The 26,502-nt window shown below is 42.0% G+C and overlaps 2 protein-coding genes and 1 non-coding gene across 6 annotated transcripts in view; 2 read left to right on the top strand and 1 right to left on the bottom strand.

The window, feature by feature from the left end:
* The window catches only part of LOC141748182 (transmembrane 9 superfamily member 2-like), a 33,957-nt gene extending 29,837 nt beyond the window's left edge, over positions 1-4,120 (bottom strand). Inside the window, exons 1-4 of the mRNA XM_074599769.1 lie at positions 3,806-4,120; positions 3,197-3,264; positions 1,785-1,878; positions 139-266 (exon numbers count right to left, since the gene is read on the bottom strand). Of these exons, the coding sequence (XP_074455870.1) occupies positions 139-266; positions 1,785-1,878; positions 3,197-3,264; positions 3,806-3,922 (407 nt within the window). The 5' untranslated portion in view covers positions 3,923-4,120. The remainder of the gene's footprint in view (positions 1-138; positions 267-1,784; positions 1,879-3,196; positions 3,265-3,805) is intronic.
* A 5,060-nt stretch (positions 4,121-9,180) lies between these two features.
* On the top strand, positions 9,181-19,993 carry RBMX (RNA binding motif protein X-linked). Of its 4 annotated transcripts, none has more exons than XM_074600383.1 (9): positions 9,181-9,275; positions 10,661-10,787; positions 10,989-11,095; positions 16,605-16,776; positions 17,882-17,998; positions 18,369-18,483; positions 18,572-18,697; positions 18,789-18,877; positions 19,372-19,993. In XM_074600383.1, exons 2-9 carry the CDS (start codon positions 10,679-10,681, stop codon positions 19,677-19,679), a joined length of 1,143 nt encoding a protein of 380 aa, XP_074456484.1. In that variant the 5' UTR covers positions 9,181-9,275; positions 10,661-10,678; the 3' UTR covers positions 19,680-19,993. The 4 variants fall into 4 exon arrangements, with proteins under 4 accessions (XP_074456484.1, XP_074456483.1, XP_074456481.1 ...); XM_074600382.1 differs by having other exon boundaries at positions 18,774-18,877; XM_074600380.1 differs by lacking the exon at positions 9,181-9,275 and adding an exon at positions 9,390-9,681 and having other exon boundaries at positions 18,774-18,877.
* LOC141749093 (small nucleolar RNA SNORD61) lies at positions 10,846-10,918 on the top strand. Its single transcript, XR_012589256.1, has one exon. It is a non-coding gene; the product is annotated as a small nucleolar RNA SNORD61 (small nucleolar RNA).
* Positions 19,994-26,502: the final 6,509 nt, after the last annotated feature.

Here is a 26,502-nt window from a genome sequence, read left to right as displayed (position 1 = left end):
CACATACAAGATGCACAGTAGAAGACAACCATCACATCGAAGAATGAAGAAAGCAACCACTTAGAACATAGATAAAAATATAAAAAGCTAGCAAAAAAACCCCAAAAAAACCAGCCTCAAGCACTCATCTCAGCTTACCAGTGATGCTGATAATTCAACTGCATTCCTTTCTTCAAAAAAGCCAGTTTGCTTTTATCAGCACTGTTTCCTGGGTCGTATGATCTTGTACAAACCTTCTTGCATGTTTCTTGCTTTTTAAAAGTGAACTGTTAAAAAAAGCACACAGAAGAGTAATTTCAGTTTTGCTTCAAAAATCTTTTAGTCTTTTTTTCACGTAAACCTGACTTTGAGATACTTCACTTCCTTGCTCTAAGTTTCTAAAGCCAGAATTTCCCATACAACAGCTTTAACTTAAATGCCAAGATTTATGTATACCCAGCACCAGTAATGCCCTTTCACATTGCTAAAAAACTCTTCAATAGCCCAGATAAACTACCTCCACATAAACCTTGAGGATTGAAGCAGAAAAGGTATTGCTTTTTTCTTCTAGCAGTTTGTTTTATCGTCTCATTATCATTTCATCATCTGCTAAACCAGACTTTTAACTACACTTTTTTTTTTAATGTTTCATTTTAATTTTAGCTATGCTTCCCCCCATGGCAACTAAGTTTTAAGACAAGGCTGGCAAAAATGCAACAAGCTGCACAGCATCTATGTTTCAAGTGCAGACACCACCTAACACAAACATGCTCACATTTGTATATCAAACTTTTATTCCAACACAGTTCAGATTTACCTGTAAGCTAATGTACCTAAAACATGACTGAAAATTCTAACATTATCAAGGCCTGAGTGTTAACCAACAGCAGAGTATTTTCTAATTACTGCAGTGCACAGTCATTTCAAACTAGTAATTATTATAATACTTTATCTATTCAATGGATATCCAGCGCAAGTGACCCATCATGCTAGTTTCTTGTAGCCAGCGGTTGTAACACTTAAAATTATGTTATCTCAGAGAGTCAAAGAAAGAGACTTCTAGGAGCACTTTACGCAAGGGAGGTAGCATCACCTCCTCAAAACTACTATGAAAAGATGTGACTAGGTCCTGAATGACTGAGCAGCAGCAGACTCAAACTCTGCTGCCTCTTTTTCTCACTGGGATTTGGATTATTTAGCAACCCTCACACACAAACATAGCCCAGGTTTCAGTTTCACCAGCAAATCCCAGTCTGGAAATTGCACTTGAACAGCATAGAGCTTTCAAGCATTAAGAGCCAGTGTTTGACCACATCTCCTTAATTACTAATCATTTTCCCAAGTTGACTGGGCAGCTTTTTAGAGATGCTACATTTGGTCGTTGCTAATGCAGGGCGTGAGACAGAAAAACATTACATACCTAATCTACAAAATACTTCCATACATTTATTTTACAGAAGATTTCAAGCAACATGCACCAACAATGAAAAACGCGGGTTTAGACAACAGATGTTAAGTGTGTACAAGCAGGGAAAAGATGAAAGTCAGCTCCAACTTGGCTTCCCCTTCCCACTCTGGCAGTTGCTCAATAGTACAATCAAGTATACGAAACAGTTCCTGAACCTGGGGAAGGGAGTGGGAGGGTTTTTGTTTTTCTTACATAAACAGTACAAAGATTATACTAAAAAATAAATAAATAAAAATATTCACGCAATCATCAAGTCTTCAGCTAGGTCTATAGATTACAGCCATCAGAATGACAGCTATCAAATTTAAACAGGAACAACTTCAAGGGATAAAATAACCTTATACGGAGACGATGCTATTCTCTCCCCAAACAGCACTTGTCCAAGATTTTCTGATGGTCTTTTCTCTTCTGTATCTTGACAGAAGTCAAAACTGGAAAAAAAAGTGGAAAAGATAAAGATTACCTTTAATTTTTAATTAACATATAACTGCAAATATCAGCCTAAAACAATTTCTTAAGTTATGTCCTTAACATGGTAGTTTTCATGCTTCTTCTGGTGGGTCAGCTACTGTTAGTAAAAATTTGAGTGCCTTTGCAAAGAAATTTGGCAGGGATTATATAGAAACATTGCTATTTTGGTATCAATTTCAACCAAGATATATCACAGCTGAAGCATCTTTAACAAAATGCACGATGCCTAGTCCAAGCACCCTTTCCAAATGGCAATTTAAACAAACAATAGAACGTTTCATATTAAGAAAAAGAGGATGCTACAGACTGTCCATTTCTCTTGTAAAAAAGTTTCAGAAAAATAACTACACCCCTTCCCTAAATGAGTCTTTACAAATAGTATTTAATGTGAAACATGTTCCAAAGAAGCTCAGTGGTTTTAATATTAATGTGCCACACTGCCAGATGGCATTCACCAATTCTTTTCAATTACATACAGTCTGAAACAGCTCGATATGGGAGAGAGAATGTAACCATTCCGGATCTTTGTTATTTAAACACAGGTAGCAGTATGTTATAAAAAAAAAAAAATCACTTATCTTCAGTAAATAACAGCAGTCCTAAACTAACCGGATTCCATAAAGTTTAATGCAAATAGAGACACTGTGGGTGTTTCAAGCTAGTCTCTGTTCTTGCTGCTAGTGTTGCACTGTACAGGGTAAGACCTGCAACACCTGCAAGTTTCTCTTTTCTGCATGCCCAACAGCAAGACTGCAAATCATATCGTGTATTATTGCTTAGTAGGCCTATAAATATCTGCAAAAGCAGGTAATGCTTTTCACAGACAAGAATCAAAATGAAAAATCAACAATTAGATACAGAGCTTCACTGGAAAAAGGAAAAATAACAGTGACGCTTCTTCCAATTTCTTTTAGTTGCCAGAAACAAGAAACACAAAGCTCTCGTCTTCCTAGTTTTGACTAACAGGAAGAACTTTCAAACATATCAAAGTCAACACTAAATCGAGTACTCAGCTCAAAAAAATGCACCCATTAGAAAGCCAGCAGCCTTGTCTTCAACAATAACTGAGGACAGTCAGGAGGCACAGGTGTGGCCTTCATCCTTTCCACCCTCGTGTATTTCATTCCTGTTGCTGGGCACTGGATTTACTCTTCCATCTCTACATCCAAAATACTGCTTAAGAGAAACACTGGTACCCTATCAGGAGCAGCATCACTGCACTGAGAACAGAAAACAGGCTTCCCAGACGCCCCCAGAAGTCTGCTGCCATGTACTTACGCATCATACTCGTACGGCAGAACCGATTCCACCGAGTCCAGTCTGTTCACGAAGAGCTCGATGAGTGACTGAAACAGGCAAGGGCAGGGGGAGGAAAAGGATGAAAATACAGACTTGCAAAACCAAACGTGCGGCCGACACGAACCGCATGGCTAGCTGGCGAGGGCTGTCACAAGTTTGGGAGCTTGCTACCCCACGGGTGAGTTACCACAGACTTCTGACAGGCCCCGACCGCCGCCGCGGCGCTGGGCCACGCCGGGGCCGCCCTCCCTCGCCAGCGCCGCCGCCACAGGAGGCTGCAGCGAGGAACCAAGCACCGGCGAAGGACCCTCCCAGCGCTGACTGGAAAGTCCAGCGGGGAAAAGGGGGGGTTTCGCCATAATAAAACACCGGGCGCACCGAGGGAAGAGAGCCGGGGGTGGCTGACTTCCCGGAGCAAAGGTTGCCGCCTGAGGGAGACCGCCCGGGGCCCGCCCGGAGCGGGCCGGGGGACACTCAGCTGTGCCCCCCCGCCCCGCCGCGGGGCTCGCCCCGCTGGGGGTTTCCGCGGTGAGGAAAGCGGGGGCGGGGGAGACCGCCCGCGTCGGGCCCTCCCGTGAGGGCTCTCACCTTGCAGCCCTCGGTCTCCTCGCCCTCCTCACAGAAGCTGACGGGCGCCAAGCCGGGCAGGTAGAAGGCAGTGCAGAGAGGTACCACCAGCAAGAGACCGGCCGTCAGCAGCCTCATCTTCCAGCCTGAAGAGGCGAAGGCACCATGAGCCCAGGAAGCAACCCGAACTCCCCAGACCAGCGCCTTGCGGAGACGGCCTCGGCCCAGCAGCGGCGGCAGCGTCACACCCGCCCCGGGGCCGCGGCGCCTGCGCGGTGAGGGGGTGAAGCGCTGGGCGCCATCTTGAGGCAGGGCACGCTGAGGCCGACGGCGCTTATCCTCACGGAGGCCGCCGCTGGCTGCAGGAGGTTTGGGCGGGCCGTCGCCTCCCTCTCGGCGGGGAGGTGCTTTCTCTTCTTGCCTTCCACGTTCACCTCAGACCTTTTTCCCAAAGTCCCCTGTGATGACTCATACCATAACCTCTTTTCAGGCCCTGTCCCCCAGCAGAGAAAGACTTAAATTAGATTTTACTAGCTCAGAAATTAGGGGTGGAAATCCAAGATTTTGTATTGCAACCTTTATTTGCAATCCCATAACTTTCAAGAATTCTATTTGACGATTTTTTGATGGCTGGTTCAGCAGCTTGTGATGTTTGCAGCCAACAATGGTGGGATGGGCACCAGTCCATGGTGTCCCGTGGCTCCTTGCCACCACAAGGCAGCCACAGCGGTGCAACAAATGTGATGCCGAGCTCCAGGCTCGCTTGTTCAGGTGGCAATGGCGGGAGCAGCACTCAGGGACAGCTGCAAAACCTGTCTGAGAAGCAGGGTAAGTACAAGTGATGGCTGCAAGCCAAGCTCTGTGCTACCATGGCAAGACAGATACTGCTGCCTAAGGCGTTGTACTAAAGCCGTTGCTGTCAGTACTGGGTAGACACCACCTCCATCTTCCTCTCTGTATTTCCCGTTCACGCAAGCTGTTGCTACTCTGGTTTCCAACCTGTGACGTTACATTTGTATTACCCCTGCAAAACCCCCATGTCCAACAATTTTACCTAACTCATCAATCAGTAGTGAGTTGCCCTTACCGTAGGACAGCACCAGGGAAAAGGAGAAAGAACAAAGGGTGCGTAATAGTTGCTTGTCTTGTGTCTTTTCAGCTGAGCCTGGAAAATGTGAGTTGTCATTTCAGGCAGCTATAGCTATGTCTTAGGGACCTGCGATCCACTTTGTATTGCTAAACTGAAAGGAGACACAATTAGATCCCAAATAGGTGATTTGGGAAAAGCACGTTACGGAGTTCCAGTTTAGAAAGGCTGACAAAGTCAGTGCCAGAAACAATTGTTTTGTGCTGCTTTTATCCACTGTAGTCTGAGTTTTACAGAGGAAAAATGCTGAATTTCTATAAATACCTATCAAGTGACAGCTGCCTAGAAAATTGCTCTTTGTCATGAAAGTATTAAACTGATCTTTTCAGTTATTAGTTTTTGACTATGCATCTAAAGGGAATTACATTCCTTTTTTATTCATTCTGAATGAGTCTTATGTGATCAGGTTATTTATGTATTCATTAGTCCTTATCCCCCAGCTCTCCTGAACCCTTTATCCAGTTTAAACCCGAAGTATGATGAACTTGGTAAAAGGCCAATATGTTTGATGAAAATACGCAGCGTGGTACAAAGGGGATTCAAAGTACTGCCCTGTGTATGAACAGGCTTGTAGTATAAATTCAACTACATTGTTAAACATTGGAGGATCCACTCAAAAGAGTGACATTTTAGGTGAAAGCTACAAAAATTTTTTCATAAAATATTACCATCATGGAATGTTGTCCACCTGTCCCATCTAGTAGGCTCGTTTTTATGCTTATTGGTGAAAAGGCACAAAGTGATGAGTTTCTATCTATGCAGGTTTGTAAGTAATGTAATTAATTGCATTTCTTCTGCTTTTAAAAACATAAGGAAAATTTTCTAAACTGTGATAATGCAAGGGCAGGTATATCTATGCTAATTACATAGAAACTGTCTTCTGTGTAAAGGTTGGTGGAGTTTTCCTCCTGTTTGTTTCCCCATTTATCCCATCTAAGTCTGTTTCCTATTATGTAGGTGCCAGTATTAGGACTTCTTGTTACTATCTAAATTTCCTATCAGAAAATTCAAAGTTGAGAGATCATTTGCAAAAGATACTGTCATGGCTATTCAGCCTTGAACTTCCTACTGAATGAAGCATAGGAGGGATTCTTTTCCATTCAGACTGCAGTTTCTTCCCTGAAGTCTTCTGTAGTTTTTCTACAAAAATTCAAACTTACAAAAAAGAAAAAAAAATGAGAGGAAGGGGAAGAATTACATATCCTCTAGTCCTCCAGGAAAAAGGTCTGACTTACTGAACTTGGAGCAAGACCATACATAAACTATGTAGTGGAATATAGTAAAATGCTGTTCCAGTTTGCAATGTAGACAGAATGCAGGTTTTGATAAGAAGCCTGATCATATCTTCTAGGACAAAGGATAGAAGAATTTGGCCCTAATACAATTACAGCAGTTATGTTCAACCACTGTTTCAAATGTAATTATGTTCATGCTAATGCCACCTAGCTACACATACAGTACGTGTTAACAGAATGTTAATAAAATGAAGCCTGGAGTTACCAATCTCTTCTAATCAGAGGAGCAAAAAGGGACTTTAGTTTCTATTTGCTTATCTTTCCAATTATCTGGGACGCAGTCAGCAAATACACTACTATAGATCATAGAAGCACACAGAGACTTCGCATGTAGACGGAGACTATTTTAGCATGTTTCTTACAGGACTAACAATTCGCTTTAGTTTTCCCTATCTGTTCCAGGGAAGACTCTGAGATTGAAATTCTTCTGCACTGAAACTAGAAATGGAACCTTTTTTTCATATGATAATTGGATGAGTGTCTAGCTATGCCATTCTCCAGCAACCGCATTGTTATCATATGCAGTGCCCTCCCACTTCGTTACCCTTTTCCCATGCACAGTAACAGCATCCAGGAACTCTTAGCATCTACGCTGGAAAGGTGATCATCTTTAAATGCGTACTACAGTCTAGAGAAGTGTTTGAGAGCTACCTTCTTTTGTGTTCTCAATAGATCTGTGAGGTAGTCTGAAGCAATGTTGCCTTCTGCTTTCCCTAACACAAAGACCAGTTGAATATCAGTATCTGAGCAGAGGAGGCTGAAAAACTGAAGATAAGAGTTTGATGTTCTCTTATCAGGATGCGGCAGTTATGCAGCTCTTGTGACTGTAATGGCACTGGGCAGTACCAGGAGAGTCCATAGACTCTGTGTCACCTCTCAGAAATAAAGGTCTGTAGAATACCGCAAGGGAGAAGTCACAGAGGAGCTGAGCAACGTCCATCCCATGTGTTAGGAAAGTGGATAAGGCAATATGCTGGAGGACCATATTGTCTCCTGCGACTCTGACAAGACAACACAGTCTGGGAAATTACAACGCTGTTTCCGATTGCTTCAACCCCATGCATCCCCTCCTCCTCCATGCAGTCGGCACAACTAACGGTGTGGGAGGAAGTCGGGAGGGCAGTAGATGCAGACGGGAAAGACAGCGTTTTTTTTTTCCTTTCGCTCCCAGCAGGTTCATTGTGGAGCCCCCCCAGCTCTAGGGACGTCTCAAGGAAGACACGCTGTGGTATCTGTAAGGAAAAGGACCTTGGTATGTACAAGCAAGAGCCTGAAGAGGTACCAGGCACGTCTGCCTACCACATGGCATGGATACCTTCTGAAAAGCCCTAGGAAAAACCACCTGATGACCTGCCACGGCTGAGGCAGGTGCAGTACAGGAACACGGAGTGGCTCTGGAGACCAGCTCCTCAGGCCAGACAGGCATCCCTCGGCACTGCAGAGCCCCAGGAGTGCGCAGGGCTGGCCCTGCATGGGGGGCTTCGCTTGAGGTTCTGTTCTAAATCCTCTGTTTAATCCTAGTGGGATTTCAGCCTGGAAACCAGGTGTATTAGATAATTTGCCTTGATACATCTTGGCACTGTTCCCTCACTGCACAAGGATGAGTCAGGAGCGATACGAAATCCTAAAACATGCAAGGAACCTGCAATTCCTTAGCTTTTGCATCTTGTATAAATCAACTTACTTTCTTCAAGGAGCAGGAAAGGGCGTTAGTTACAGGCCCTGGCTACCAGTTTCAGTGACCATGTGCACCGTGCCTCTGGAATTTTTATAAAAGGTAAGGGCTGGAGACAGACAGACTTGCAAAATAGCCATCCTGTTTGAAAACCACACAGAATACATAGTCAGACAGCTTCCCTTTTGGGTTTGTTACTTAAGTAGGTTAAAGAAAAATCCATTTTTGTTTCTGAATTAAAAGACTGGTAATTAGACTGCGGGACTCTAAGAAAACAGGCCTTGTTGAGTGGTTTAGGTAAGCTAAAAGTTCAAATTATGAAAACGTAGCTAATTTCTGTGTGCACAGGCTTCCTCCTAAACTTTTCAGCTACCAGGCTTAGTCAGCAAAATAAAAGAGAATCACAGAATGGTTTGGGTTGGGAGGGACCTCAAAGCCCACCCAGTGCCACCCCCTGCCCTGGGCAGGGACACCTCCCACCAGCCCAGGTTGCTCCAAGCCCCGTCCAGCCTGGCCTTGAACCCCTCCAGGGATGGGGCAGCCACAGCTTCTCTGGGCAACCTGGGCCAGGGGCTCACCGCCCTCACAGCCAAGAATTTCTTCCTAATATCTAAATCTCCCCTCTTTCAGTTTAAAGTAATTCCCCCTCGTCCTATGGCTCCCCTCCCTGCTCCAGAGTCCCTCCCCAGCTTTCCTGGAGCCCCTTTAGGGACTGGAAGGGGCTCTAAGGTCTCCCCGGAGCCTTCTCTTCTCCAGGCACCCCAATTGAACCAGCACAAAAACTTTGTGTTATCAACAGCATATTTCATTTTAAACTGCACTTATTTAAGTCTCCGAGGAAGGAGCACTGACATGCACATATATTAATTAACTAAAATCACCTTGAGACTGTTGTAGCTGGCCAGATTTAACCTCCCGCACAGACACTTCTGCAAGTTAAACTGACCCCATGGCAAGCGATTTCGCTTCCAAACTACTGACGCAGCCACTACTTCGGGGATCCCACTAAGGAGCGGGACCGGGAGCAGACAAAGCGGTAACGGCCACCCGCCGGGCGGACCCGGCCGCGCTCCCTCATGGCGGCTCACGCCCCCCACCCCACCCCCGGCCGGTGTAAGCCCGGTCCCCGGGCAGGACGGGGATCTCCGGGCCCGCGCCCCGGGTAGGACGGGGAGCTCCGATCCCCGTCCCGTCGAGCCGCCCCCCCCCCGCCCCCCGGCCGGTCCCGCCACCGCGGCGCGCCGCTGCCTCCCCCTGCCGGCCTCGCCGCCGCCTGCATCCGGGGCCCCGGACGGACGGTGACGTCAGCGGTATAAAGGCCTGCAGCGCCTTTGTTCGCCCTCATTGCGCAGTTGCAGGCCGGTGTGAGCGGAGGTGAGCGCCGCCCGGCGAGCTGGGCAGGCCCCGGGGCTGTGGGGAGGGGGGAGCTGGGCCCTGCGGGGCGCGGGTGGGCCGCGGCAGGTGGTGGCGCGGCGGAGGGCCCGGCCCGCGGGTGAGGGAGCTGTGCTGCACACGGCCGCCGCTACGGGCCCGAGGCGCGGTGGAACCGGGCCTGCCACCCCGTCCGTCTGGCCCCGCGGAGGGTGGGGGGAGCGGCGCGGCTGTGGTGGAGCGAGCGGAGGGGGGTCCCAACCGCGTGAGGCGCGCTGGCCGCCATTTTAGGTGCGGGGGGTTTTGCGCGGGGTCCCACCGCGTGGGCCTCCGTATCCTCGAGGAGGGCGAAGGGAGGACGGCGGCCGCGCCTGGAAGGTCGGACGGATAGTTCAAAATGGGGGTTGAGGTGCGTGGCTGGCTTAGCGCTGAGGCGGTCGTTCGGCGGCGGGAGGGAGAAGAGTCCCTGCCAAAGGTGGCCGCCATTTTGTGGAGGTGCCTGGAGACCGCGGTGGGTCTGACGCCCCCCTACTCCCCCCACTCCGGTTCCCCGCTGCGGCCTTTTCTGTGGCCCGGCCCTCGCCGCCCGGGGCGGGGGGGCGGCTTTGTCCCGGTTCTGCTGGTGTGGCGGGGCAGCTGCGCAGGCCCGCCTTGCGCACTGCTGCGGGCTTTCCCGCCATTGGGCTGGAGGGAGGCATGCGGGTAACGTTTGTCCACAGGCACCAGGCGTTTTGCCAGGCATTTCGAGCTTTTGCTTTGTCTTTGTGTCTGGCTCTCTTTCTTTAGTCCTGCTCCCCGCCCCCTTGCCTTGGCCGCGGCCTTGCTGTGTTGAACTGCAGTGATGGTCTGGTGTCCGTTCAGGCTGACACGTTGTTTAGGCCAGGACTTTGGCGTGGTGTCATTGTTCTTTGAATAATTTAAAGAATAAGCGTAATTTACAATACTGGCTCAAGCTCACTTTAAAGTTAATATTTTGTTATTATTTTGACACACTAAGTAAATTTCTTAAAACATCTGTGGCAGGATTTAGGGGGAGGGACTGCTAGGATTACCATCAAGGGCAAAAAGACGGTAATCCTGAAAGACTTATTGTGTTAACCTACACTGCTTGATCTTACAAGAGTTCTCATCAGTGCTTTGTTCCACTTTTTAAAGTTAATCTATTTGAAATAGACAATATAATGCAAAGCATTAACTGAAGGCAGTACTATTAGTTGCTTCAGTCTAAAAATTTTTTTTAATATTTTTTATACTTTATATGTCTTAATTGACATCTTGCTCAAGAAAATGCGCTTGTACTTTTGAGGAAAGTCGTCACTTACAAATCATGAGGCGGTATGGAAGCCTGTTGCAGTCTGATGTTAATAACAACCTTCTGCTTCTAATAGGTCATTTGCAGAATCAAAATGGTTGAAGCAGATCGTCCTGGGAAACTGTTCATTGGGGGCCTGAACACAGAGACTAATGAAAAAGCCCTCGAGGCTGTATTCGGCAAATATGGACGCATTGTGGAAGGTAAAAAGAAAAAACCCTTGCTATTTTAAGATGCTAAAAAATAAAAAGCAACAACATAGCTGTGATGACTTTTTTAGCATTGATCATTTGAAATGATGGTGCTTTCGTGTCCTCTAAGAAGTTCTGAGCTTAAAAGGTTAAATAAAGGTTAAGTGTTGTTGCCTAATTACAGAAAAGGGTAACACGGCTTTATTTCTGCAGTGCTTTTGATGAAAGATCGTGAAACCAACAAGTCCAGAGGATTTGCATTTGTCACATTTGAGAGTCCAGCAGATGCAAAAGATGCTGCCAGAGATATGAATGGAAAGGTAGGAATTAAGACCAGTTACATGTCACCGTTGTTACTGACCAGCAATATCGATATTTGGGGTAAATAAACTAGTAATAAAGTTGGAAAGACAATGAGTTAGAGGATCCTGGAGACAAGTCATAACTTCAAATTTGGCAAAATGTCTCTGTGTCCATGAATCTGGAATCACTTTCTCATGATTCTGGATTTGACAGTAGAAAGTGAAGTCTGGCTATCAGTCAGTTATACTCACTGTTTTTCTTTCTTTTTTGATTGGTGATGGAGGGCTTTCTAATTGTCAGCTCTTCATTTTTGCATGTCTCCTGTAATGTTTTTGTTTTATCATATTTGAATGCAGTACTGTGTAAACTACACTTGAGGGAAGTGACTTACCTGAAAACTATTAATGTTTCCCTTAACATGGGTTTCGTGTGACTTCCCAACTGTGCTGGAGTGCTGATGTGCTAACTGGTAATTTGTAGATATCCTTGTATATTTGTGAGTTGTATCATCAGTCTACCTGCCATGTTTGAGGAACATCTTGACAGTTTATGTGAAATAGCTTTGCAGTTAGCCAGCAATTGAATTTTCTTATGTATACCATACAATGCAATGGTATAACTTTAAGAGGAAATAAAAATTTAATGTGTATGTAATGTCTTTAAAAACCTGAGAATTTAGAGTAAAAGTTGTGAGATAAATACCAAGATAGTTTGTGATAGGATTGTAGGCTATTGTGATCTGTGTCTGTTACAGGATGTGTTTGAAAAGCTAGGTGCAAGTGTGCAACTTAATTGTCAACAGCTGCTTATCTTCAGAGAGGTGCTGTCTCTTTAGGCAGTGAAAGCTGTTGTCTTGGTTAACTTGAATTTCACTCTGGTCTCTTCATGCATAATCTGAACAGTTGGGTTAAGGTCATGCTGCATTGGCCTTTTTTCTAAGCAGTGTCTCTGAGATGTTATTCATGTAAGGTGAAGAAGCCTCTACTGATCCTGATTAACACTTGAGACTTTGATAGCTGTTTGTCTTCTTTAGTATAAGACATAGAAGTGGAAGAAGAATGTTAGTCATTGCAGTCAATAAGTAAAACATAATGGGTATGTGCACTTTAATAAGAAAATGAGCTTGCTGTAGTGTTCACAGTGAACACAAATAGTAAAACTTCCTTGTTTTGTGTTATAGCAGGCTTTCGGCTATGCGTACTTAGTTTCTGGGTGCTTCAGGACAACCTCATGACAACTAGTGTTATTTTCTTTTAAATAAGTTAGTGGTTTGTGTCAAGGCAGACAGTGACAAGTCAGATAACGTCCTTTCTGTACCAGCCTAAACATCCTTAAAGGTGCTCCTTATATTGAATTTATTTATCCATTGTGTAGTTTGCTACAGTTATGAGGACTTGTTTACTGCAGTTCTTAAACACTGATTTCCTCTGAAGTAGTCATTACATTGAACCTCACCTAAGGTAACTTCAAGCACCAACAGCTAATTGTCAGGCTGAAAGGAGTTCAAGTCACTAATCCTGAGTGTATGTGGAGTGCAGCTTTCAAATGAAAATCCCTCTGAAAACAGTCACCAGCTGTTCTAAATCTTGAATGTTGTGGCATGTGTTTGGTCACATTGGAAACATTCAGAAAAGTAATGCTTAGTAAAGTAACCAAATGAGATTGAATGTTTGTGGCTGAGGTAATGTCTACGTGTTCTGGAATGCACCATCTGCATCGCTGTCAAGAAATGCTACAAAGTACTGCCTTGTGTGTCATCAGTCTTACAGTTTCTGTCTTCCACACTACGAATCTAAAAACACCTTCACCTGCTTTGGCATTTGAACATCAAATATTGTGTGAAAAGAACATCCTCACTGAGGATTTGGCCTAGAATGATGTTTTTAACATAAACCTGTAGGTGCTGCTGTGTATAGTTCCAGTTCTATACTGGTCTATCTTGGTTTGACCATGGATATGAAAAATGTAGATGATGTTCATGAGGTAGTCTCTCCTCATCTTCAGAAAGCCTTCTGGACAATAAGTACTGCTTGTACCTCAAAAAGACTCCGCATTCTGGATTGGAGGAGGAGCGATGTTTGAGGCATGCTGTGCGAAGAGATCATTACAATAAATGGGAACTTGAAGTTTTTCTGTCCATTTGGAAGTGATGGATTCGGAGTGCTCGTGAGAATTTCAAGCACTTAAGAAGGAGCAGCAGAAGCCCTGTGCAGACAATGGCTCAAGCAGTCTGTAAGGAGTTAGCTGACCTGTCTAGCCAGGGGGAAGAGTTGTGCACTGCTGGTGTGTTGCTCATTCTGTCATTACAAAGGAATTCAAAGTTGCAGCCAGTAGAAGAGGCTGACTTAGATTTCTGCAAGAGTAAATTTGTATTTGATTTTTTGCTTTGCAAATGTTCATGAAAAGCAAATATCCAATGTTTGCTTCTTTATGGGTGGGGGGAAGGAAGAGGGTTAATTATATTTCATGCTAAAATGGGACAAGCAGAGACTAGTCTAAGCTTGCTTGTTGAAGATTAATTTCCTTCCTGCAGAAAGAGGTCAGGAGATAATGGTTTTGGAGTGGGGGTGGAGATTTTTCACTTAAATTACTTTCCCTGCCGAATTGGATCAATGTTAGCATGTCTGAGCAGCACTGAAGAAATGTTAGAAGTACTTTATCATAGTAAATTATTAGCCTTCTTTAAGAAGAGAGTTAATTGCATGCTATTCAGGTCTACATCCTAATGTCACAAAATGCACATGCTTATCTGGACACAAGTGTGAATACTCCCAAGTCTGTAGTGGACATTCTGTGCAATAAGCTGTTCGCATGACCTTCTGGTTTTAAGTCCTGAAGACAAAATGGATAATTAAAGAGAGAATATGACCTTAGAGGAAACATCTGGGACAAGCCAAAGACTTAATTCCAGTGTAGACTTGCCAAGCCAGCTGGATTGTGTTAAGAGGTTGGAAGCAAATACTGCAACCCAAACAATAGTCTAAACTGTACTCAGCGCTACGGAAGGCTGTCTTCCTCTAATCAACAGAAAGTGTTGCCAGTTCTTCTGGTGAAGAAACAATACATTATGTAGAAGCTCAGCCTGATAAGAAATAATCTTCAGTTCTTGAATATATTTGGTGAAAGGAAGCCCACTTGATGTGCCATCAAGGAATATGTGGAAATGGTGGAGTCACTGCAGCATCAACAATAAAATGATCCATTGGAAAGGAAAGCCCTATGCGATGTCAGGTTGCAGTTTCATGCAAGTTTCTGTAACAGTTTCTTGGGAATACTTGATTTCTGCCCCAGTCCCAAAACTTAGCAAATTTCATTCATCTTTTCTGTTGGAACATTTAACAGTTTGCAGGACAGTTCTCTAATTCTGTTTGTTTAAGGTTCCTCACCTCACCTTACAAAGCTGTATAGCTTGTTCATTCCACGTATAGGAATTTTTATGATTGCCAATCTGTTACTATTCTTAGATGACTCATATCTTAAATGAATTTCCTGCTTTTTAGCACCAAGGTGACTCCACTTTATGGTGCCCGTATGATATTAAAATGCTACTGTTAACACTCTGAATCAAGGTTAAAACACCAGTTAATGAGTGTTTGTGTTGACAGCTGATGCTTTGGGCTCATGGAAAAAAAATTCCTTACTCTGAGATGGCTTGTGTGAATTCTGTCTGTTCAGTGAGATTAAACCTTTCTTCTTTGGCCTAAGAACCTATAAAATGAAGTTGTCCCCCTCTGCTTTAAAATAGGACAAACTTTGACAAATACCTTCTGGTTAACAACAACAACAAAAATTTTCTTGGACCTAATAAAAAGGTCTTTTTGGACCTTGGGCGTAGCTTTTAAGACTGCTTGCATAAAGCAATTTCGGAAGAAACATATCTTTTGCCTGGGTAAGATGCATGAGTGCAAGGCAGAAGGAAATAGGAGGAGAAATTATAAGGAAAAATTACCTCCTACATATAAAAAAACAAAGAACTTGGATGCATGCAGGTTTTCAGAACCTGTGCTAGCAGAAGGGGATGGTATTTGATTTCCAAACTTCAAATAGGCTGTTGGGAATCTACCATGAAGTTGAGGACAGCAGTGGTCATGATGGCAAAGCTTGAGGCTTCAAGCCCACTGTTCCTGTTTTGAGAAGGATGACTGAGACAGAGGAAGGACAATGGCAAAATAATGAGATACAAACTGAGAAGGTCCAGATGCAGTAATGCTCCCACCTGGAATGTTTCAGCTTGTCATGCCAAAAGGCTTTTTGAGAAACATTCCATAAGTAAAATATTTTTATTGAGTCAAAGCCAAGACCAATATGATTTTGCTAGTATTTCTTAACTTTTTTTCCTAACAATGGATCAAGTTGGACCTGTGGATATACACATGGGTTTTTCAAACAACTACATATGGTGGCAGAATACATGAGATGCTAAAGAGGATGATTTCAGAGAGGGCTAGATTTCAGCAGAGAACAAAGAAGATGCGGGATCTCAGTAAACAACTATCACCAATTCAGAGTAAGACATTAATGGCAGTCATGTTCTTGTTCATTTATTGCATCAAAGAAGTGCAATAAACAACAGTTCCTGCCTGTATAATTCATCAGTCATCATAGCAGAGTGAAGTATTTAACTGCTAAAAAAGGCAAATAAGCTGTGTTTGCCAGGGTAGATGTGCAGTAACCTAAGGTCAGTAGAGCTTGTGATATTAGCTCTGCTATAATTACCAAATGTGTGGTGTCTGAAAGATTATACAGAAATTTGATTAATTAGGTTAACTTACTCAATATGTCTTACCACCTGCTCATGTTTGAGGTGTAATAGTTGGCTGCAGAGCTTCTGTTATTGCAGGTCTATATTCAAAGAAAGCGTCCACTTTTTTCCCCACAAAGTTCCCAAACAAAAAAAAACCCAAAGCACCTCCACTCTGGAAAAGCAAGTAATAGAGTAAATCGTGACAGTTAACCTTTCTTGAAACCCCAGCTTGAAACAGTAGAAAAGAGGGGTGAATTATCATATTCAGTCTGCTTTGTAGATGCTGAAATTACTTCTAAATACTTCAGCGATCATCGTTTTATCAGGACATCAAGAAAATGTACTAAACGGCCTCCCCATTGCCAGAAATCCCAACTGAAGCTAAGATACCTTCAGCTTAATCCTGTAACTACTGATGCAGTCCTAGTTTGGTACAAAAGTCCGTGGCAATTGGAAGTAAATTGGAGATCATAAATGGTGTTTCATTTACAGAATAAATGACATGGGGCTGCCGTAATCATTGGACACTTGTATTTTTGCTGAAAGTCCTTTCTGATGCTGCTCTGTTTTTGTTTTTTTCATCAATACCACAAGAATGAAGTACTGTAGAAATTAGGCCCAACATGCTGCTGAGTACATGGGGACTAATACTGAAGACTGAAATCAGTTCTAGAGTTGCTCTAACTGTATAAAATGGAAGCCCTATAATAGCGAAGCAAGAGGGGCTTAATTTAAGAAATACAAACGTGACTGAGCAGTAAGTAAAGCAGCTTCTTCTTTAGTCATTAGATGGGAAAGCAATTAAAGTGGAACAAGCAACCAAGCCATCCTTTGAAAGTGGTGGTAGGCGTGGGCCGCCACCCCCTCCACGAAGCAGAGGTCCTCCCAGGGGCCTTAGAGGTGGAAGAGGCGGAAGTGGCGCGAGAGGACCACCTTCAAGAGGGAGTCACTTGGGTATGTATTTACCTCTCTCATTATATACTTGGACAACATACAAGACAATCCCATTGGAAGATGACAATAATCCTACTGGAAAAAAAAAGTCAAACAGCCGAATAGTGCACTCCTTGTTCTTTGCTAAAATGATGAAATATGGTCTCAGCAGTTTAGTCAAATTTTTGATTAGGCAAGTACACCTTAAGAAAAAGCTTTCAAATATGAAGATTCCCTTCTACAACTAACACTCCACTTGACTTTTGGCTATGAAAGAAAAGCAAAACTCCTGCCCTGCACGTGAGGAAGGAAGCTTTCTGATACTCAAGTTGAAAAAGCGATTCTCTTCCACCAGGGAAAGGGAACTGCCTTTCATTCTTACTAGCGAGAGGTCTAAACTTATTAAATTTTAGGACTGATCCTTCCAGATCGTAGTGGGAGTTAGGGAAGCGAAGACTTGTTTGTTGTTAGAAAATAGTAGTGTGTTGAGTTGAAGCTTTCTGAAGTGGAAGGATAGTACATTACTTGATACTGGATATTCTTTAACTTTAGATATAGATATTTATTCAGAGACTTTTCAGTATCAAAACAAAACTGTTGCTTAAAAGAAAAAGCAAGCAGCACCTGAGGTAAAAAAGTAAAAGCTGTAATGCGGAAAAAAATCCCTGCAAATAGTGAAAACTGCTGTCTTGATGAGTCTGTGTAGTAGGTTCTACAGACTCTGTAGTGCCTCTGTTCCCTCTCTATGTAGGATCTTCTCTAGTATGTCTTCCCAGGTGGCTCTTGTCTTCTGAGAACAGTAACTTGTTGAGCACTTAAGCTGTGACTGATTACAGGTATCAGCTGTCCTTCTCCCTTGTGTCACACCCTGTGGCTTTTGAATCTAAAAGACAGTTCTTGGCAGGAATTTAGGCTGTGGAAAAGTTAACTTGGTGGGCTCTCATTTCTGCCAATAGCATCTAGTAGTGGCCAAAACACAAAGGAAGGCTTTGAGGTCTAATTTTAAGGATTTACTGTTGCTCATGTAGTGGTAATAACAGTGTCTAGGTTATTATAGTTCAGGCTTTAGGGCCATACAGGTGAGTATCACAGAAATAACAAGTTGGTTCATGGCTTATCCTTCTAGGCTCTTCGAGGGGGCCACTTCCCATGAAGAGGGGTCCACCTCCACGAAGTGGAGGCCCTCCACCTAAGAGATCCGCACCTTCAGGACCAGTGCGTAGCAGTAGTATGGGAGGAAGAGGTAAGGACTTCCTGAATTATTTTGTTGCTTAGTCAGCTGTGGCACCTTAGTCTTTCTTCAGAAACTGTTGCAAATCATTGATTCTAATTTAAATCTGCAGTGCAGTAGTGCATTGTTTTTCTAATCTATTGGTTCTCTTCATACCAATATCATTTTGTAGCTGTGTATAACGATTTGGTATGACTTCATGGGTATGTTCCTTGCAGTGCTGCTTTAAAACTGTACAAATAGAAATGTAATGCATTATAAGTGTAGGCTACAGAGATGCTTTGAAATCATTATAAACAGTCTGCTATACTTACTTGCCTTGAGAGTTCTTTGTGTGGCTAAATGCTAATTAGGTTAAAAAATGTGGACTATTTCTCTTAAGCTCCTGTGTCACGTGGAAGAGACAGTTATGGTGGTCCTCCACGCAGAGAACCAATGCCGTCACGAAGAGATGTCTATATGTCTCCGAGAGATGATGGCTATAGCACTAAAGACGGGTAAGTTCTTTTACTAATTTAATTGACTTTTGATCCTGACCTTTTGAGATGTAACTTAGAGCTAACATCTCAATTCTTGTTTTTGTAGTTACTCAAGCAGAGATTATCCCAGTTCCAGGGATACACGGGACTATGCGCCACCTCCACGAGACTACGCATATCGTGATTATGGTCATTCCAGTTCACGTGATGAATACCCCTCTAGGGGATATAGGTACCTACTGTTGGATTTTTCTCCCTTTCATTTTATTCTTGCTGTGATCTTACTGATTTGTACTAAGTCTTAGTAGTCTTTCCTCCTATAGCGATCGTGATGGATACGGTGGTGGACGTGACAGGGACTACTCAGATCATCCAAGTGGAGGCTCCTACAGAGATTCATATGAGAGTTATGGTAAGAATTCATTTTGAGGATTATGTAGTGATCTGTGTCATAAAACTAACTGACTAGGCTGTCATGTTTTAGGGGGAAGTGGCACACTTTCCCCCACACACACAGTGAAAGTGCAATTGTTGGTTATTGTTTGATCATCTTGTTAAATAAGCTATAAGCTAAAGAAGCAAAGTCTACAGTTCAGAATTGCAACTGTCTCTGGAAAATATGGCTGAGTTTCTTCTCTAAAATAACAAGCTGTTCTGGAATACCCAGTAAAGAGCCTGCCTGAATAAACACCGTCTTCATTCCTTCAGAGTCTTTAAATCCACTCACTGCCTGATATGCAATCCCCACTTTAAATACCATTAACGTGGCAGATTATTGTAAGAACACCCCGATACATACAAAAGAGTAGCAGTAAACATTTAAATACAGCAATTCTGTAAATTCAGATTGAAATTGTTATATATAACTTATGGTGTTGCCATATTACCTGACCATTGACCCTGCAGGTAACTCACGTAGTGCTCCACCTGCACGAGGGCCCCCGCCATCTTATGGTGGAAGCAGTCGATATGATGATTACGGCAGCACACGAGATGGATATGGAAGCCGAGAAAGTTACTCAAGCAGCAGAAGTGATGTCTACTCAAGTGGCCGTGATCGTGTTGGAAGACAAGACAGGGGTCTTCCCCCATCCATGGAAAGGGGCTATCCACCTCCTCGTGATTCTTACAGTAGTTCAAGCCGCGGAGCACCCAGAGGTGGTGGCCGTGGTGGAAGCAGATCCGATAGAGGTGGAGGCAGAAGCAGATACTAAAAACACTCTTAAACTTTTGGACCAAGACAGATTACTTCTCAAAACAAACAAAAAAAGCAGCAAAGTGGAAGCTGTTCTATCTTTACTACCAGAGGACTACTAAAAGGAAAAGTTGTTTTTACCTTTTTTTATTGTTGCCTGTTAAGTTTTCCCCTCCATGACTTTTATGGTTTTGTGAGGAAAAGTTAAACCAATGTTTAATTTCATTATAAAATTGTTAACATTTCTCTCAAAAAGCAGATGTTAAATGTATAAAACTTGAGCTGTGTACTAGTGTTGTAATTTTCAAAGTAAAGTTTCCCTGAAATGCCACACTTCCCATCTGATTTTCCTCATGAATGGAACAAGCAGTTCTTAAGATCTTCCACACAACATCCAGCCATCTAACATGGAGATGGATTGTTCTACATGTTCAGCATCTCATTCTTAAACAACATATTGCTTGTGATTTGGAGGGTGGTGGGGATATTCCACACAAAGTTCAGTTTTGCCTAGAGTTTGAAGTCACAGTGTTCCCAGTACAAAATGTCTTCTGATCCATGTGTAAAGAAAAATAGAGGATATCATTCACTTAACCTGAAAGAGCAAGTGGATAATACTATTTTCTGCCTTCCTACTGATTAATGGGGAGTTTGAAAAGATCTCCTCTCCAAATAAATCATGTACGTGTAAGTCAGCTACAGAATACTGTAAAAATAAAAAAAAAATTGACCAATTCCATCAAAGAAGCTGCAAAACGATGCTTACTCATACTGTTTCAAATTTTTGCAACTCTGTAGTGTTTCACTTTTAAAGGAACATCTTTGATTCCAAAGGAGAAAATAAGATAAGCAAAGTCGTCTTTCTCTCCAACTTCTCAAAGGCTTATGGCTTCATATAAACAAGTGAATCTTTCAGCATTCCACAGCTGATTTAAAGCATCAAATGCCTGTGAAACAGCAAAGATGGTAAGCAAAGCAAACTAGTTTTTCAGTCTAAGTCAAAATTGAACCAAGTTACCTTCTGCTAGTACAGTAAGACAAGCTGCACGTCATGGTAATGGAAGTGCTGTCTAGACTTTTTAAAAAAAAAAAAAAAAGGAAATGCTTCAATACATTAGAAGTTCTCCAAATTCAACATTTCTTCTTGGATAAAAGCAATTTATGTCACCAATTTTGAAACTAAAGACAATGCAGCTCACTGTAGACAGAATATTGCAAAGTAGGGTTGGGAGGGGGTATTTTGTGCCCAGTATCTTCCAGTGAAGATGCTTTAAAAGGCTGCATATCCTATATTTTAATGAAATTAAAGCCTTGTCAAATCAGGAATTGGTTTAGATTGACAAATAGCAGCTCGGCAATTGGGAGTTTGAAGCAAGCCATTGCAAACTTGACGTTTAGTTGGATGCCTGACTCTGTTTAGTTTGACACTGCGTTAACAGGGATATCTGGTACGTGTGGCAGAACCTGTGGCAAGTTCTTATGACTCAGGTAAAGCCATGAAGTTCAAAAGATGCTCTTGAATATAGTAGACCTGAAGACCTCCAACTAAAAAAAAAAAATCACAAACCCAAAAGCTTTGTACTACTGTTTAGTCCTCAGTAAATTTTGTCGTTCAACTTATGGATTTAACATGGCAGTGCACCATTGAAAAGGAATGAGAATCCATAAGCCATGCAACCTGTCACTAAGCCATTCCAGTCCATTCCAAGCCAGTGAATCCTCCACCACTTAAAAGAGAAGTAGTAAAACTTGCAACAGAATAATCTGCAAATCCAAGCTTGTGACTTTTTTTTAAATGGGGGGGAAGGACTATAGTTTGACTTAGTCTGTAAAATGTACTTTTCTCAATTTGTTGTATCTTCTCTTGATTGCAGGGTGATAACTTCTAGAAGATGCCCGTGAAGTAATGCTGGTTCATCTGTGTTAATGGCAGAGATGAGTGGTGCCTGTACCAATACGTAAGGTAAATATTATACTCGTGTAGTATCTGGAAGGAAGATTTGTGGTTGTTCTGTTTATAGATTTGGATGGACTTTCTTGGTGGCCAAATAATATTTTCAAGTTTCTGTTTGAATTTTGGAGGAGGAGGTTCAAATAGGTCTTTTAAGCCTACCAAGTTAGGAATGGCAGAGAGAGACTTCTCATCTGCAGAAATTGGTCCAATTTGAGTATGGTTGAACATAAAATAGGATTAAAAATGCGCTTTAAATCACGCTGTAGAGAGTACTTGGTTTAGGAATCTTCATAAGACCAGACCATAAAAATCTGAATTGCAATAATAAATGTCAGTATATACATTTTAATCAGTCTTGTTAAATGTCCAGAACATGCAATTTAGTGGTTATACAGAATATAGTCTTTGATTAGTAATTAATCTCTGTGGAAGTCCTTGGATTAAATTGCAGACTTCCAGGCATCTCTAGAAGGGTTTAAGACGTAGGTCTGCTGTGTTTCATGACTTTGAAGCCTACCCTGTTAAAACAATTTTTCAAGTAGATGTAGGAGCAACTGTCTTCAGACTTTATGTGGAAGAGTGATTGCGTCTTCTCTTTCTCTGATAACTCAGAGAAAAAAAAAAGTGGTGTGGCTGTCATACTAATACAGCTTTTTGGAAAACTTCTACTAAATAATTGTTATTAAAAAAAAAAGGAATAACTTTTAACGTGTACAAAATCTGTTAAAATCTAGTCTATAGTGAAGGATAAGGATACATCCCTTTTTTAGGGGAAGTAAGCGTGTAAGGAGCGCGTGTACTTTTTATGTAACTTTTTGATTAGTTTTCAAAGTACTCTAAATGTGAGAACATATTTTGCTGTTAGTTTCAAATATTGCTTTTAAGAAACAACTTCGAAGTGGTGAAAAGAAAAAACTGTGGTTGGTACAGTGTTTTTCGTCTAACACATGGTCACCGATTTCAGAGAAGTTCCATTTTGTGTGAAGGACAGGCTCTGTTGCATACTGTCTGATGTTTGTAATCTCAGTTGGCTTAGTTACTCTTTTTAGAGTCTCAGCAACACCAACTAAATACTGGTGCAATGCGTTTGTCAGAATATGCAGTAATATTTTGTAAATACTGCTGATAAATTGCTTGTGTTACCTTGGTAAAAAAGAAAACATACGCTTTTATTTCAGGGTGATGGATTGTGTTTCAGATCAAATACAGAATGATTATGGGTATTTTCTGTTCCAAGTTATATATGCATATAGTTACATAAAATAAAAGATGCTGTCTGACCATCTTCTTATTTTTCTGTCACTTGATAAAATTTCCACCAACAAAAAAAGTGTTGTTTTCCTTATCTTCATGTGATTGTTGAAGTATAAGTCACACTTATCTAAGTGTGGCTGTTGAAATATTTAAATCACAAATCCTCCTGGAAAGGACACCATTTGAACTGTAGGCATCTTTTTAAAGATAAAAAAACTAACCTGTTTTCATTCAAAAATCACTTTTCATTTAAAAAATCACTGGTGTCAGTAGTATGGTACCAAAGTAAGTGGGTTAGGGAAATATGTCTAGAAGTAAGCTCTTCTCCTTTGCTCCCCCACCAACCTGCAAAAATTTAGCAAGAGTAATTTTTTAAATTTGCAGTTTGAGGCTGATACATACACATCATGAATTCTCTAATAAAGAGATGGAATACTGTCTTTAGTAGGCAACTTTAAAAGGTTTTGCCACATCATCATGTAAGTGTCGTCAGAATGTGTTCAACTTTTTTATACGTGTGCTGTGTTAGCTTTAATTCTCTGTATTAGCTGGGAAGCTGAAGGTTAATTACTCCTGGGAAGTGAAAAAGCTTCTCTCTTTCGGAAAAATTAAGTGCTTTTTTTCTCCATTCACTAGATGTGTTTTGTCACTTACTGGTGGTAGCGGGCCATGTTGTAATTAATAAAGATATTAAAGGCACGCTTCTTCAGCCTACTCTGCAGCTTATAAACATTTCTAAATTCTTAACAGGCATGGTGCCAAAGTTAGTTCAGGGAGCAGTACATAGAACTTAACTGACTACGTGGCAGGACAGGTAATACTAATTTTGTAAAAAAACAAGGATGTAATTATACTAATTGAGCAAGCTGTTCACCTTTTCTTGGTCGCAAGTTTTATTTAATTCATAGCGGATCATTATTTACAGATTAGTACCAGTGTGTATACCAGTTTATTATAGGATTCCTGTGTATCGTGCTGAGATGGTCAAGAGCTAGTGGGGTTTTGTGGCAGGCAGAGTTTGGAGGGGCATACACGCAGGAATTAGAGGGATTTATTTAGTACTTGCTCTGGAGACAATGTTGTACAAGAAGTGTGCATTAACGTAAGGAGTCCTCGGATGGTTTTGATTGTTGTGGTTAGCTATTGATGTATTTTCATGCTGTTGTGACAAATTGAGTATAACACAAATGTATGCATTGTGTATATAAAAACAATCAAATATGATTTAGCTTTTTTGTGTTTTGGTTTCTGAGAGTGTGCTAACTTGCATTTCCTTTTTTCAGTTATGGTGACAGAGGCGGCAGTGCAGCAGTGGATATGCGTTGGAAAATCAAAGGATAACAAACTGCAACTGATAAAACTTGGCTTTTGAGTGTGGTGTTACACACTGTTTGTTTCAGAGGGTTGTGTTACCATTCAGGAATTGGTCTTTGAAAGGAGCACTACTAATCTCTTGGATATAAAAAAAAAATTCTCAGGTGAAAGTCAGTTGCTGTCTGCCATAGCTAACATCTTCCAAGAGTCAGGAGTGAGCCTTTTTTTTGAGTGCATCAGTAGATTCTGCAGCAGAAAAATATTCCAGGATTGCCCTTTACAGAGGGTGCTTTCTGTTTATGTGAAAAAAAGAGCAAGTTACATAGAAGTGAGTTTACTCCTCTAAAATACAGAGGACTAAATTGTCACAAATTCTTTTTCACCAAGAAGCCGTGAAGAGTTTTACTATATTCTTACATCAACAGTTTTATAATTGTCCAGGCCTTCTGGACGAGAGGAAGGAAGTGTTGATGTACTGAGACAGTATTAGTGATAAATCCCCAGAATAATTAGTGTTCTTGTATGTACTAGCTTCTCGCAAAACTCCAGACCAGACCAGCATCTCTTGCAACCAGATGCTTTCCCCAAAACTTTGTCTTGGTTTTGGTGCATTTTTAGCTTACATATGTGTTGATGAGCCAATGTATAAGAGAGAAGTCCTTGGGCACCAGTATTTCATGTAGAAAACAACTTCTAATTGACTGAAAACAGTCATGGCTAATAAAGTTTATATTGGCTTATTCTGTGGTAGACATAAAATGATGTCATTTAAACAACTAACAGTTTATAATGAGGGGTTTCAAACAAGCTTTGGGTTTGGGAGTAAGAATATCACTTCAGTCTTCAGTTGTGGACTGCAGATTCTAGGAGTGAGTCTGCCTGTATGTAGCAGATGGGTAGAATTGCAGTATTCCCAGAGCCAATAAATTTCCTGTTAAACAAAAGCATTCCGGGTTTTGGGTTTTTTTTTAAATTAAAAAACCTGTTACTCAGTGCCACCTGGCATGGTAGAAAAGATAACTAGTGTTACATACTGATGGAGGTTTATTGTTACAAAGTGGTCTCAGTGTATGGTGTGCAAGAAAGAATAATATGCTGGAAGATTAAGAGACTCATTTTTAAGCAGTATCTTACAGTCTGGGTACTGCTGTTTAGGCTAAACCAACTCATCCTAACTAAAATGTAATGCCATGATGCGAGCTATCATATCAAAAAAGATGGTTACCTGCCTAAAATGCTAAATAACTTAAATAATTTGTGTTAGCTCATGCATGGACTCAGACTTCATCACTGAAAGTCAGTAGTTTAAAGCATCGGTAGATTCAGCAGCAGAAAAATGCTGCAGAGTTGCTCTTTGTATTGGGTGTTTTCCCTCTATGCTGGAAAAAGAGCAAGTTACATAAAAGTGAGTGAGAAAAGTATTTTGAAAACAATTACTCTAGAATGTTACCTGAATGCTGTTCTTCACTTGCTCCTGTTACCATGCTGGTTCTGATGTATCGGAGTCCTTTGTTAATTGGGTATAGACTACCACCACCACCCCTTTTTTCTTTTTTTTTTTTTTTTAAACTACTGGATTAAATTATTGATGTAAATCAGACTGTAAATAAAAGTGTATTTGTAAGTTGGGGGTGGAGATTGACTGTGCAAGAGATGACTGATAATTCATTTGATTTGTCACTGTCAGCAAATAACCAGAGTTTTCCAGAGACCAGACCAGAAACTTCCTGGCTTGGTGGCTGTACCTTCATACCCTGGCTTCTGCCCCAGAATTCATTTTACTGTGGGGGTGGGTGAACAAGCTGCAACATTTCTAGGTGGGTCCTGATGTTCTTCTGAAAGATGGCCTGGAGGTGGCTGATGAGAAATCCCTTAATTTTGGGGGCTTTCTGAATATGCATTTGTCTCTAGGTCAGTCTTTCAAGCAGTTGGTAACTGTTGAAGATGTGGGAAGTATTTTTATTTAATTGTAGTTGCAACCGTTACCATGTGCTTGGGTGCAACAGCTGCCTGTGAAATAGTGGTGAAACTAAACCTGCCTGTCTGCACAAAATTAAGTTTGCTTTAGAGGAGGGAGTGGATGAAGTACTCTTTGGTGTTCAGGTTCGTAACACTGAGTATTTAATGAATCTGGTAGCATGCAATTTTCCTGATGTTGAAATACTTCTCTTGCTCTTTGCATCAGAAACGGGTATGTTCTGATGAGCTGGCTGCAGTGGATGTCTGCCATATACAAACGATTGTTCCCAGTAGATGAATGAGCATTACCAATGGCCTTGCCTACTACAGATTTGGAAAAAGAAAAAGCAAGCTACGAAAG

The sequence above is a fragment of the Larus michahellis genome, chromosome 9, assembly GCF_964199755.1.
Source record: "Larus michahellis chromosome 9, bLarMic1.1, whole genome shotgun sequence".
Taxonomy (NCBI): domain Eukaryota; kingdom Metazoa; phylum Chordata; class Aves; order Charadriiformes; family Laridae; genus Larus; species Larus michahellis.
The sequence above is the reverse complement of the archived record's forward strand: the minus strand, read 5'-3'. Positions and strand labels throughout refer to the sequence as shown.

Excerpts from the sequence above, each read along its gene's own strand:
- RBMX (XM_074600380.1), top strand. Across the intron at positions 11,096-16,604 it reads CCAGAGATATGAATGGAAAG|TCATTAGATGGGAAAGCAAT; the intron begins GTAGGAATTAAG and ends CTTCTTCTTTAG. Across the intron at positions 18,698-18,773 it reads TACCCCTCTAGGGGATATAG|TCTTTCCTCCTATAGCGATC; the intron begins GTACCTACTGTT and ends AAGTCTTAGTAG.